This window comes from Rhagoletis zephyria, unplaced genomic scaffold (genome assembly GCF_001687245.7).
Source record: "Rhagoletis zephyria isolate East Lansing unplaced genomic scaffold, Rhagoletis_zephyria_1.1 Rzeph_scaffold_00916, whole genome shotgun sequence".
Classification (NCBI taxonomy): domain Eukaryota; kingdom Metazoa; phylum Arthropoda; class Insecta; order Diptera; family Tephritidae; genus Rhagoletis; species Rhagoletis zephyria.
In genome coordinates this window covers 17,535-31,644 of record NW_016158000.1, presented here as the reverse complement: position 1 = coordinate 31,644, position 14,110 = coordinate 17,535, and the positions used below count along the sequence as shown (strand labels likewise).

At 36.8% G+C, this 14,110-nt stretch overlaps 1 protein-coding gene across 1 annotated transcript in view; it reads left to right on the top strand.

Moving 5' to 3' along the window:
* Nucleotides 1–14,110, top strand: part of bnl (fibroblast growth factor branchless) — a 36,280-nt gene that overhangs the window by 6,818 nt on the left and 15,352 nt on the right. The window contains exon 2 of the mRNA XM_017614881.1: nucleotides 7,310–7,413. Coding sequence (XP_017470370.1) covers nucleotides 7,310–7,413 — 104 coding nt within the window. The remainder of the gene's footprint in view (nucleotides 1–7,309; nucleotides 7,414–14,110) is intronic.

Below are 14,110 nucleotides of genomic sequence, written 5' to 3'. Positions count from 1 at the left end.
ATATGAAATAGTGAATGCCTTAGTGAGCGACCTATTGCAGCTAGTAGTATTTGGAAGTAGAAAATAAAAATTTGTAGATTTCTGAGGGAAAATCGCGCGTAATTTAATAAACTTTCACGTTGATGTAGCTCTAGAGGTTTCAAATTGTCGCCCGATTTGAGGAAAAACATGGTTAGATTTGGGGCCTGGTTTATTACTCCTCGGGACTTTAGAACCCTCCTATTCAAGCTATCGTGTGGATGTTGGTTAAGCCTTCGAAGAATTCTAAGCCCAAGAATTTTTGTCTTCCTTTGCAAAGTGCGGGACATTCGCATAGCAGGTGCTGTAAGGTTTCCGGCTTTTCTTCATCGCTGCGGCTTCCGAAGAAGTCGTTATGGAGGATCCTTAGCCACTCCGCGTGCCTTCCAATGGCAACATGGCCTGTTAGCAAGCCCATGGCTTTAACTAAGGTTTGGCAGAGTATTTAAAAGAAAATTTTTTAGAACATTTCAACCCATTAGCTCTCTCACGAAAGGGTCGTTTTGACCGCGTTTTGGAATGCTTGAGTAAAATGGGAGGCCGCTAGGGAGTTAAAAAGTTAAAAAAAAAAAATATTCGCCGAAAAATTTCAACAAAATTGTCACAAAGAACGTAAAAGTCTGCATAAAAAAATGTTCCCTTGAAATATGCAACAACTTTTGTATGCTTTTATTTTATATTTTGTTTATAAATATAACTCGAACTCTTTTCGAGGGTGATCGTTCAGGGCTTGGGTCATAAGTGTCGCAATTATCGCTATCACCGGAATCTGAGTCACTCATGATGTCCACAAAACGCACAGAAATACAACGATGGAATTGCTAGAGAAACAATCAATGCCTAAAGTTGATTCGAATAAATGATAGAACTCGTCGAAATATAGAGCTCAGTGGAGAGTTGTTCAGTTGAAAAGATATATAAGTTCTTTTTAAATGTAGGTAAAATGCTCAATGCATAATCAAAATAACTCCATTCGGAGAACACGACACGTGTATTCATATTTCACTCATTTGCATTTTGTCATAATTTTTTCGAATATTATTTATTGCATCTGACATTGAACTAGTATATGCATACATACATACATAAAAGCCAAGGTAATATATGTTTGGTTTAAGCGATCGTAAACCAGGCTTGCGCTTAATTTATGTCGGCCATTAATCGGTGGCTTCATTTATGTACTGGTATTNTGTACATATGTATGTATGTACGCATTTGCTAAAAAAGAAATTTATAACACTTCGCCTGGTAAAGTGGTGCGCTATAAAAATGCTCGGACGTGCATTTGCTGTCATATCTTAAATTAGCTGAAAGGAAAAATGAGAAAAATTTGTTCGCTAGGAAAACTGCACCCATACACATATTTAAATACAAATGAAAATATAAATGCCAGGAATCAGTGATTTCTTCGGGAGTAAAATGAATTGTGAGTGGTGTTAATTTAGTTCAATTATTTTTAATGTTAAACATTGACACATTGACAAATTTGGAGGCATAGCAATGAAAGAAAAGGGAAATTTGAAAATCCATTTAAAAATTTTTTATACCATTTATGCATGTAAATACATGTATATATATGCACATTAGGGTGATCCAAAGGTTTTTTTTTCAGAAAAATAGTAAAATTTTAAATTTAAGTTAAAAACCAATCGATAAAAAAAAATATTTCTTTTTAAAAAATTTATTTTCCCTTTCAAAGCGGCGGAGCATGGTTAAATATTACCCGATTTCAAAAGAAAAAAAAATACGGTGTTCCTTATTCTCGATATTTTTCAGTTCTGGGGTGATAGTGGGAAAATTCCAGAGCGTTGATTTGCCTGCGTTTTTTTTTACCACCCTAATGGGCATAAACAGTTTTGAAAGAAATTAAGAACCTTAATAAGGGCTATATGTAAGAATAATATCTGAATTAATAACAGAGTTATAGATTCGAACTACTTTGTAATCTAAAAAAAGGTGTTAAGAAATACGCTGGATATTCAAAATGAAGTTACGACGGCTGGTCGTACCCAGAGAGTTTCTCGGCAGTGCTGATGAAATACGCGTCGAGATATTTAAAACTGAGTCTTGCGAAATCAGATCAGCTGAGTTGATTGCATTTCATTATTCTTCAAAACCCTACGATAATAGTGGTCCGAAACGATGTTAAGTCGAACTGCAGAGGATTCTATTGGGCAGTATTCGGTTATGGGTCCTTTAAGAACCGAGAATTGGCTGTCCACCATCGATTGCTGTCGAGAACAATTTCAACCAATCAATTTCTAGCCAGAAGTGAATTCATTTACTGATTGTCTCTTCCAGAAGCTGTCACTCGCTAATTCACCCATTAGACGGATAAGTGTAGATATGGACAAAATCCGATCCAGCCTCGGTATGCCTCGGTGCTTATACGACGGGTTTAAGCCATTGAACTTAGAATCTCTTGACAGCTTTACGCTCTACCACGTCGGCTCTCCTTGATTACATAAAAATGAAATTACAATTCTCAAACAAGACAAAAAAGGGAGAATTCTTCGAGCGAGTGTAGCAGCTAACGTTCAACTCTCCTGAAAAAGATTTGGTTTTTGGCGCTGAATCTTTTCATCGACTGATCTTCAAATCAAAAGATTTACTAGTATGCATTTCGAGTGCCTCTTAATCTAAAGAGTTAGTCGTTTATGAGTCCTGTAAAGTGGTCATAGCCCTCGAATGGATTTACATTACAATTTTTTCGGATAACTATGCAGCACTCATTTGGCACTGAAATTATTATAAAGGGAATTTTGAATCTCCTGGCTAACCTACTGACCCAGAATGATTCTGCTCATTAAGTCCGTGCTGGTATATGGCGCGAAGGATCGGAAATGACATTATCCGATGAGGCGGCTCTTGGAGTATTAGAGGGAAAGATCTTGCGAAAGATTTTCGGACCTTTATACACATTTTTGGGTAAATCAAACCATAAAAAAATACTGCGAAGAACTGCGAAGTTCCCTTCCCACTCACACTAAATTCTGAAAAACTGGTTTTGAGCACTGACGAAACGTCAAACGGAATAATACTTGAGAATTTCACTTAAGACACCGCACGCAAATTAAAAAATGAAACAAATTTCAAACTCATTTAACTTAATTGGGTCATATAAAACACCCAACGTCACATAACGCATACAGATTGAGTGTCAAAGTTGGCACCGCCTTATAATTAATTCTCGCCGGCCAAAATAAATCTTTTGCCAATTAAAGCGCATGGAAACCCTACAAAAAATTTATTAAAAAATGCCTACATACATACCCATATGAATGGTTAAATTAAAACCTTGAGAAAAAACAAATCAGAAACTTAAATGACAGCCGCCTCAGCAAGCCGTCACGACGAAAAGGCCAAAGATCATTTTCGCACACTTCGAGTTTTTGTTTTTTTTTTGCTCAGCGAAGCTCAACTTGTTGTTGACTGCGTTGTAGCTTAACGGTGTAAACATTTACGCATACGAATCACTAAAAAAAAAACACAAACAAACGCTCAAAAGAAGTTATTAACATGTTGATTATTTCGATGCGGAAAGCCAAGCTGTGAAGACGCCGCGAAGAATGACAAGACAGAAGAGGAGTGATTGGAAAGACACCAAATATTATTTTTTTCAACCAGCAGCTTGGCAACAGTTGCGCGAACAATGGACGTCCATAGTTTCCAGAGAGGTTCAAAGAGTCAAGGAGTTGCGCCGTTCGTAAATGAAGTCATCAGCAATCCATCAACGTTCACCAGCCGGCGACTTGACACCAACGGACTTTGAAATTATTTAGTTGTGTGAAAGAACCAGAAAAGCGTGGCACACTTCCACTTACAGTAGGCTGCTGTGAAAAATAGTTTTACATTTCATACTAATCACGTTGTCGGCGGCCCGGAATTCCCATAACTTTTCGCTCGAAATCAACAATCAAATTAATTGCTGCCTTTTCGAAAAATTTCGCTTTTCAACAGCTGTGACAGCTCACCTATTAAAACCCCCCGCAATGTCAGGTGCGAAAAGTGCGCGAAAAAGTGGAAGTGTGACAAGAAATCTCACCGCGAAAAAAAATTGCCACCTGTCGGCGCGCCGCATTCAACTCGTTCATTTTGCGCAGACGCAGTGGGGCGGTCGCAACGTAAATGGCTAACTTCAAATGTTATAATTTGTATTGCCTTTTTTTTCTTGGCCTTTTATCATTCATTTCCAATGCAATTCATTTTCACGCGCTGCACGCCCGCCTGCTAACAGGTCACCCAACCGGCAGCGGGGCGAAACAAACCCACACCGGCAACGAGGTGCAACATATTACAACAAAAATTGTATGCGATTTCAGCTATTAATTTTAGTTTGCGCGCACAGCTGGTTGCATGCCACACTTTGGCTTCCGTTGCGTTGCGCCATTGCCGCAAATGACTTTTGGCTGTTACGGTAAATTGGCGCAGGCCACTAGTGGCAAACATTTAACAAAATGCAATATATTTATATTTGTGTGTGTGTGTGTGTGTGTGTGTGTGTGCGCGCGTTTGTGTGCAGCAGTCGGCGGTCAAAATATTGCCAATTACCACTGGTAGCCGCGTTAATCTTTCATTCCGCTTGCTGCCACAGTTTGTGTCATTTTCTGCGGCGTATTGGCAGCGACACATAGCCTATCAGCGTAAGCTTACCGGTTTGTGAGTGGGAAATTTGAGTTGCTTAGATTTACAAATATTTTCTCATTTATTTTAAAATTTACATGCATTTTTAATTGCGCGCCTTTAGGTAATGTTTTTGATTTATTTATTTATTTTTTTTTGTTCGAAGTTGTTAGCCCGTAAAATCCGGTTTTGTTGTCAAGCGCAATTCTGCGCAAGCGCAACTTAATTGTGCGCGCGCAAAAGTTTACTCGTCACGACTTCTTTTATTTGCCTACAAATTTCAATTTAGGTGAATTTTGACTTTGCGTTTTCTAATATTTTCTATCTAAAACGTTGAGTTGGCTTGCTCGTATGTGTGTATGTAAATTTTGGCATAAACATATTTATTTTTATGTCCATATTTATCTGTATAAGCATTAGTAAATATATACATACATACATATGTATATATTTGTCGTCAATTTTCTACTCGCTCAAAATTCAAGTTCAATGTGCAAACATGCAATTTGTTAAGGTTAAGGTGCTAATTGCTTGGGGGCGTTAATCAATTTTTTATTCTGCAAATTTACACAATCACACGCGGCGCTAATATCAATGAATTCTACACAGAACTGGTTAAATATTGAAAATTTATAAAAAATTGTGTCAAAAACAAAACAGTGCAAAGCAAAATATTATCGCTAGCAGCAAAATGAATGGAGCAGTTTTTTTACAAAGTAAGAAAAATGTGTAAAGGAATTTAAAACTAAAAGAAAGTAAACGTACATTAAAAATTAAACTTACAACCGTTTAGACGTTTTAATGGATTTCTGTATATCGCACAGAGATATGCGGCTATACTCTGAATTTATTCTGCAGGAACAGTTTGCCATGTGGGGTTTTTAGCTTCACTTTTACAAGGAGCACAGCGCAAGTGCTCCTTGCTCATTTCTAAAAGCGCCCTGATTTTCAGTGGGTCGTAGATACGTATTAGAGATCTGCCTTACAAATTTGGTGTAAATGCCCTGGGATCTATATTAGGGTAGTTCATTGGAAATTTAGGTCAATAAACAAGTTGCGATCTAACAGGGGAAGGGAAAGCAACGCAATTGCTGCCTACCTATCTGAGAAAGTGTTCACCTGCGTTCTCGCGAGTGCTTGATAATAAGTTTCTCAATGAAAATCCCTGCACCTATCCCACATTCCCGAAAAATATTACCTTTTCATTGCCCTATTTTCAGAAATATTAAGCGGATAGTAATGAAAAGGCAACACTTTTTTCAGAAAAGATAGCGCTATTAGTATCTAACAGAAGCTACTAAACGTGCCTAAGCATGCTGTAAACTTTTATACGATGCTGGAAGTTCCATTGCGTGTCAGCTTACACAGTCACTATAAAGTGATAATAATCCCTATAATTAATAAATTAACCAAATTAGCAGTTTTCAAAATATTTATGTGCATATGTTTATACACACATACAACTGAACATAAAAAAAAAATTTAACTGCCTTCATTAACTAATTTAGTTGAAATCGATTAAGCCAATCAACTCACACAAGTGTAGTACAACGGTATAGTAATTAAGCCCACCTAAGCCCTAAGTTAGTTGGACTAAACATAGATATTTGACCGGAGAAGGCACGAAAAGGCGATCGTAGGTAATGATATGAAAAAGTCGAATAGAAACTGTGGAAATGATGAATGATAAAAAAATAAAGAAAATGCAAGTTTCGAACAGTGGATACTCGTAAAGGCTTAAAAAGCAATAACTCTTTTCGGAAGTTAATTAAAAAAGTAAACAAGCCACGTCGAAACAAACTATTTTTATTAGTTTATGGCACGGCTATTTTTTATGCCAAATTGTGTTGTCATATGATGTTTAGTGGAAATCTGGCTTAAGGCTTTGACAAAATTAAAAAAAAAAGAGGAATATATTTATTTGAATCCGTAAAGAAAACGCCTTATAACACCGCGCTACAAAAACAAAAATTCAAAATACAAGACACAATTAATATTTTTACTCTCCAAACTATGGGTCAAATATGGTAAAACTGTGTTTTTAGTTTTTCACTATAACGCCGGGATTTTTTCTAAGGACTTTGAAATTATAAAGAATAACAGTACAGACACCAAATGAAAGAGGATATTCTTTAGAACTTTAAAACATTCAAGTTTTTTGGTTTACAAGGATGAGTAGGTATCGAAAATACGCTTTTAATTAGTTTTATTTTTTTTTTAAGCTAATACATTTGTAATACATATAATTTTTCCATAAAAAAATATTCAAGGAAATTATTTTTAAAAGAGTATTTTCCATACTGATTCGTCCTTATGCACCAAAAAAAAAAAATAGTTTTGAAGCCAATAGAATTTTCTCTGAATTAAAAAAAAAAAAAAATATGAACAATCACATTTTTGGAATTTCAAAGTCCTTTAAAAATCCTGACCTCAGAGAGAAAACCTAAATGCATATTTTGCACATAAGAAAAGGGTTCAAGAACTGAACTGTTGATGGAGTAAAAGAATTTCTATTAGATCTTCAATGTAACTAATTCTACTTGCAAAACCTTGTCATAGGAAATACGTGAACTTGAACTTTTTTAGTGCTAAATATTAAAATTTTCTTATAATTCATACATTATCAGTACTAAAATTAAAATTCTTCATTTTCTTCCTCTATTTAAAGCAATACTGCAACGTTCGACTGTTGACGTGGGACGCATAAAAATCCAAGGTGTTGCCACCTGTCTGTACTTGTGCATGGATGGGTGCGGCGCTGTTTATGGCTCGGTAAGTTAAATTATAACTTAAAAATTTATGTTGAAGAGTAGGCAAATCTAAGTATTAAAAAAGTCCTATTTCTCCAGCCAACACAAAAATTATAATGTTTAAACGCAATATTTATCGCACTGCATAAATACTAATCTCTGAACCCTAGGATCAGAAAAAATATTTAATGCAGCATAAGTCTATTTTTTTTTAATGAAACTGGGTTGACTACAAACCAAAGTTAACACGCTCTACCCTGTCGGAAGCAGCAGCACAAAGTAATTACAAATCTTTTTTTGGGGCCTAGTCTAGTGTAAGTGAAGCCAACCGATACAAATGGAATGGAATGGAAACAAATGTTTCGAAGCGCTCAGGCCCTATTGCGCATTGTACTTAAAGCCAAGAGACAGGATTTAGAAAAAGGGGATATATAGGTGTTGGTGGGAATTCATTGCTCCTCTGCAAACTTACCAGACTCCTTTATGAATTTTAGCAGTTTGTTGAGGAAAAGAGAATGTACCTCGCTCATTCTCAGTACATCTGTTCCGTACTATCCTCATCCTCCAAACACGATCTATACAGTGGATCATCGATGATGCCCATGGTGACCATATGTCGTCCTCATGGATTGTTGTGCCGCGTAATCATTCCTATCAGGGCCCGTAAATCACTCCTTCTTTGTCTGATCTTTCCCGCATTACTTGGCCCGAAAATTGGCTCCGGTCCAATTGGGCGCTCCAAAGTACCACAGTCCTGGCACCCTCAAAAGTTCAAGCTCATTATATCTTGTAATGGATTTCAGCCCCAACTTACATTTCTGGACTATTTTTGAAGCGTGGCAAGCGGTTTCCAAGGCCACATGTAGTATGTACTTGTAAAGCCAACTATTTTTATTTTATTTCTTACTTGAAAAATCGTTTTGGCAATGAAAAATACCTGCCTCTTAAAATTTAAATTTTGCCAGTAAGGGGTTAATTCCTGCAAGGGTATTCCTCTGTGTTTACAATGAACTCAAATCGATCAAACGGAAGTGAATACGGCATTGATTTGTGTATGACACATGAAGACGTATAATTCACAGACATTCTATGTAAATTCCATACTTGTTTGTATGTATGTATGCATTCGAAATTATTTTCTTCAAACACTTGCTTGCATGAAAAGGCATTCATACTTATGTAAATGCACAATATATTTCCCATTTCATCATCGACAACTGCATCATGCATCCAATATCAATTTCTTCCTCAACACTCATCAAATACTTTTTCCTTCAAATGTTTACTGCTCACACTTTGTCAACACATTCCAATGGCAATAAGTCGCAAACAATGACTTTCTTTTCTTCTTCTAATTTTTTCCAATTTCTTCTTTTTGCATCGCTCACCCCAAACATTTTCCTCACCTTCATTATTTATTGCATTCTTTGTTATCCTTAAACCGTTAAAAGATTGAGGTAATGCCGCCGCAATAAATTAAAGCACAGCCACATCCTTTGGAGGGGATCACATTGCAGTGCTGATGTTTTGCTTTTGTTGTATTCGAGAAATTTTTTCACACAATAAACGAGATGACAAATTCGAATGCAATAATGAAATCAACAATGAATTGTCTCCTATTTGTGCGGCTTTGTGTGGACTTTATTTTTATTTTTTTGTATTTTTTTTTATATCGGTATACATGCATACATATATGTAAGTACATACACCGGCTGATGAGTCCTTTTTCTTATTTGACTGTTGCTGCAACAGACGTTTCCTGAATTCAAAAAAAAAAGAAATTAAAAAATCAAAAGTCTTCGAGTATCGTAATATCCTCACAATTTTAGAGCAAAGTGTCTTTAACCACTAAATAGTTGGAGATTCCACATCTTTTTTTTTTGTATTTTTTTAGGTTTTGTCAAACAACCCTATCGTCGTTGAAGTCCTTTTTTTCAACGAGTATCCTGCTGCGTGCGTCAAATTAATGTGACGGTTTTTTTTTTCATTATGTAGTGCACAAGTGCTAAGGACATGCTCCCTGGCCGCGTTGTTAAGGGAAGAATTCGCTGTTGCCGATGCACTTGTTTTGGGTTGATTTCATTTCGTTGTAGCTCATTTCATTTGACAAAGTATCTCTTTGCTTGAATGACTAGTTGATTGACTCAGCATGGGCGCATACAAGTACTTTTGCATGGAAGTACAAATACATATTCATATGTATGTACATATGTATGTAGGCTTAATCGTGAGACGACCTTTTGTTTGAAGGTGCGCATGCGCATTGGGATTCTCAATTATTTTTGTTAAATGTGCCGCAAAAGAATAATCGAGTGACACATTGTCAGGGCGCCATGGCAGCGTTCGAAAATGACAAGTGAGGCAATTGCTTGTCGCTTTTTTGTGGCCTTTTTTGTGCTCTTTTTTGCTTTGTTGGTTGTACGTATCTATTCCTTGTCCCATTTGACTTCCACATATTCTGAAATTTTATATTTATCTGACGCTGTTACTGCGTTCGTAATTTTCATATTTAAGTTTTCCTTTTGCAGGATGTGAAAATGACACTTTTTCACATTTTTCGCTTAGTTTTCATTGGTGTTGAAAGTTATTTGACTATCCGAAGTTATTTGCATTCATGGCACTTGTAAGAAGGAAAACTCTATTCACTTAGTATTTAAAATCTTAAGGAAATCTGATCATAAATAGTAAATTTAGAAACAATTACAAACATTACTAATAATGAGCCCTTGGGTGTGAGAAATATATTTTAAGTGATTATTTTAAAAGTAAGAACCACTTTAAAAACCTTCTGTCAAATAAAATAAAATAAATAGACATAAAATAAAACAAAGAAACAAAAAATACATTATAAGGGATTACCTGACTATCTGTTCTGAATTGGCGAACCGGTTTTAGCCATGTCATCGGCTATTTGGGGCCCTCCGATTTAGTTAAGTCAGGTACTCTGTGGAGAGAGATGTTGGCATGACTCAGTGATGCTAGCGATTGGCGAAATATCCGAACAAGTTTTTACTTCATTACTACATAAAACCCTCAGCGTCCCGTTTTTGAGTGAGAAATCGTGAAAGAATCCTAAAGAGTAAGTTGGAATGACGTAAATGTGATTAGGTTCAGCGTCAAAGGTATCTTTGATATAGTTATGCCATCAGCTTTTAAGTTCACTCAAGGTCGCACGTGCCCGTATGTGGCCTGTTTCAAAACTGTCAATTCTCTAACGGCCTCTTTTGCGGCTGCATCAATTATGAAGACTGGTGTTGACTTTAAGTGTGCAAAACTATAGTTATTCAACCCTTTTTGACTTGCACTGTTCACAGTGCCTAATTTAAGGGGCAAGCGAATGTGGCCGTCCTTCCGATTATACCGGCACAAAAAAGTGAAAAAGTGATCCGAAGCAGGAGTCCGTTTGACTCGTACACTCTTAAAACATCGAGGAAATTGAAGGGAATTTTTTCGGTATTAATCATGATTCAATAATTACAAGTTATAGCAATCGTACGTACAAAAAAACATGAACTCGTTGGGTCTGACTAGGGTACATTCCTCACATTCCTATTTACCCATGCTGCTGGCGTTCTGGGCTATATATATAAGTCAACCAGCCTCTCGAGTGTTATTAAATAGAATAAACTATGAATGGTTTGTTAGCCTAAAATCTTTTGGGGATTAGTGATTTAACTTCCCTGCGATAGGAAAAACTTTTTCTCTTGACTTCCTTCCAAGCTTTGGGCACATAACCAAATAAAAATACATACATATGTATGTACATACATATATAAAATATTTTCAGTTATGCCAGTAATTTCTATTTGAATAAATAATAAACTTTTTATATATATTTTTTTTAATCTAATTAAAATTTCTGTTTTTACTCACCATCTTAACCGCCACAACCTCGCAATTTATTGTTAATAAATTATGTTTATGTCTCCAGTACTGCCTAGTAAGAGCCCAATTATTAATTAAGTTTAACCATGGAAATTCATAGCGCCACTTTACATAATTATCCAATGAAAAATACTCATAACAGCACCATAAAATTCGGTTGACCGCCTTTGTTCTTCTCTGGCACTACTCGTAGGTATGTGATTTTCAACACGCCGCGGGTGTTCCCCCAACCACCAGCTCGCACTATTTCAGCCCCCACCATCATTCTTTCGCTGCCTTAAAATGAATTGCTTTCCAATATCAGCGCATTATTATCCTGTCGCCACACCAATTCATTTTTTGTTCTTTCCTTCCCAATAGCCTCAATAATACCACCACCAATGGCGACAAAATTGTCTCATCACCGCTGAGCGCCGCCACGCAAATCATAAACAAAAAAATTTTTCAATCATTTCAATTAGAAAGGATTATGATGATGATGCTCACTAAATTAAGCACCTTCAATAGTTTCATTGGAAAATTCTTTATATAATAAACGGCTTAAGTCCAAAGGAACAAGTGCTGGCGAGCGACCCTTTCATTTCATTTCATTTCATTTCTTCTTTTTGTACCTTTCACTGATAAACCTTTTATTTTTGTTGATGGTTTATGTTATTGTCCAGCCACAGCACGCCCTATTGTCCCTTATAACTAAGTATACAAACATATCTAGGCGGCTTATTTATACCACGGCAAGTGTGTGCGCCAGCGGTTTTCCAACTCAGCAGCTGATAATTATAATTTAAGTTACGCGCCTCTCCAGACTGCCTAGACACCAGCGCATTCGGCGCATCCCGTACTTATCCGTGTTGGTATTATTGGAAAGTATTTCACTTAATTTTAGTATTTCATGCCTTTTATTTGGTTAATTTGCTTGTCTGTTTTGATTTGGCGTGGTGTCAGTTTAGATTCGTGCTTTGATATGTATGTACTTTAATTCCCTGTGACGCGGCGCCCTGTGTGTGGCGTTCTCTTGGGTGTTTGTTTTGTTGGTATTTGCCGGCTTTACATTAACAACTAAGGCAGATAAGATAGGCCAGCGCGCCTGTGGGCTGATTAAAGTGGCCCAAATTGGTAGAGAATTGAGTTGTACTCGTCGTTGGTAGAGATCACTGTGCATAGATCAGTGTTTTGGCTTTCAATGTGGTTGTGCGGCTAGAACGCTAAGTAAATTGTTAAATTTATTGCTTTACAATTGTCCACCGGAATGTTAACAGACTCCCGGCAATTGGGTAGACAGACGACTTTCACAGAGATTTGGCAAATTGAAAGAAAAGAAAAAAATTTTCCTAAACTGCAATCACGCCATGATTAGAGATAAATCTGGATGTCGGGGCATAGTAGCTCTTATGAAACTGCGTATGCGACGAAAAGATATCAGACACAACTCGAACAATGTATGAAGTGTAAAATTACTTTGAGTTTTTTCTTAAGATCGAGGCCACCAACAATAAATGGGATTCCGAAAGAAAAAGAAGACAAAAGATGGCGTAAATCTCGAGATGGTTTTTCTCAATGAATACAAAAAAATAAGTGGGCCTCCTTTAAATCCACAAAGTTCAAATGGCGGGGAATGAACGGAAATGTGTTAGAAAAAATGTGATTCCGATTTATACTTCGCATTTTCCTGGGCCCATAGGCTATTTTGTTTCAAAGGCGGAATGGATTCACTAAAAGATCCAATAGTTAGAGGATATATGCGGAAAGGATTTCAAAACTCTTCTTCAAGTGAAGAACATTTTCACTTTAGATAATCTGACTTTAGGTTCTAACTATGAAATTTTCTTGCTTGCCTTGAAATCCAGCAGCCTGGCGTTGGATGGCGGATGTCAGATCTAAATAAACAACAGCCTCAATAAAAAAATATATTTTTTGAAATGGAGGGGTATGAGAGAGAAGGTCTTTTTTGTGTCTAAGTCGAGATTCACAGTAAAAATAAGTCACATTCAGCGGTTCACAATTGATGCTCTGATAATTCTCGTATTTTGGGAGTTAAGTGCCGAATGAGAGTTACATAATTCGCTCTTTCGAGAAACTCGAGTTTTGTGCCGTGATTAATATCTTCCCTAAGCGACAGCAATCGTTTTACCAATGAGTGGGTAATCTCTATTCCCGAAAACTCATCGGAACGTTGGAACTAGGCTTGAGGAAGTTGAAAATCTGGCCAGAAAAGCCTATATTTCCGGAAGCAGACCACATGTAGCCAGTGAAGTCTCTATTATTTCTGTACTCGGTAACACTTCCTCAAGAGTTGCCTGTCTTACTAGCTCATCGGCTATCCTTCATAACGAAGTGATATGATGCGATTAACAGAGAACTCAGATATTCCCTAACCATCTTTGAGGGCATAGTCAAAGAGAAAACATCCCTGCGTGATTTTAAAATATATGCCAGCCTCTTTAACATACATACATCTAATTTGTAAGCATCTAGTGAACTGGGAGCCTAAATTTGAAGTTGACGGAGAGTTCCTCACATAAAAAGTGTAGATAGAGAGCTAAAAAGGTGCAGTACCGCCAAAGAAGGTGTAAAAATCGGCTGGACGGATGATTATTGTTTTTTTTTTTTTTTTGGAGGAGGGGGGCCAAAAAATGTGCGTTCAAATAGTGCGTTTTTGGAGGCCAATGCACCCCTTTTCTAAAAGCATTTGCCGCTGGCCGCACTATAGTTGTTAGAAGTGGCCCTTCGAAGCATTAAACAACCAACTCAACCATTCTCAAACACATTGAGAGGTATTTGTATGAGCCGTCTCTCTACATATTCCAAAAGTATTCCTTTGATTTTCCGCAATCAGC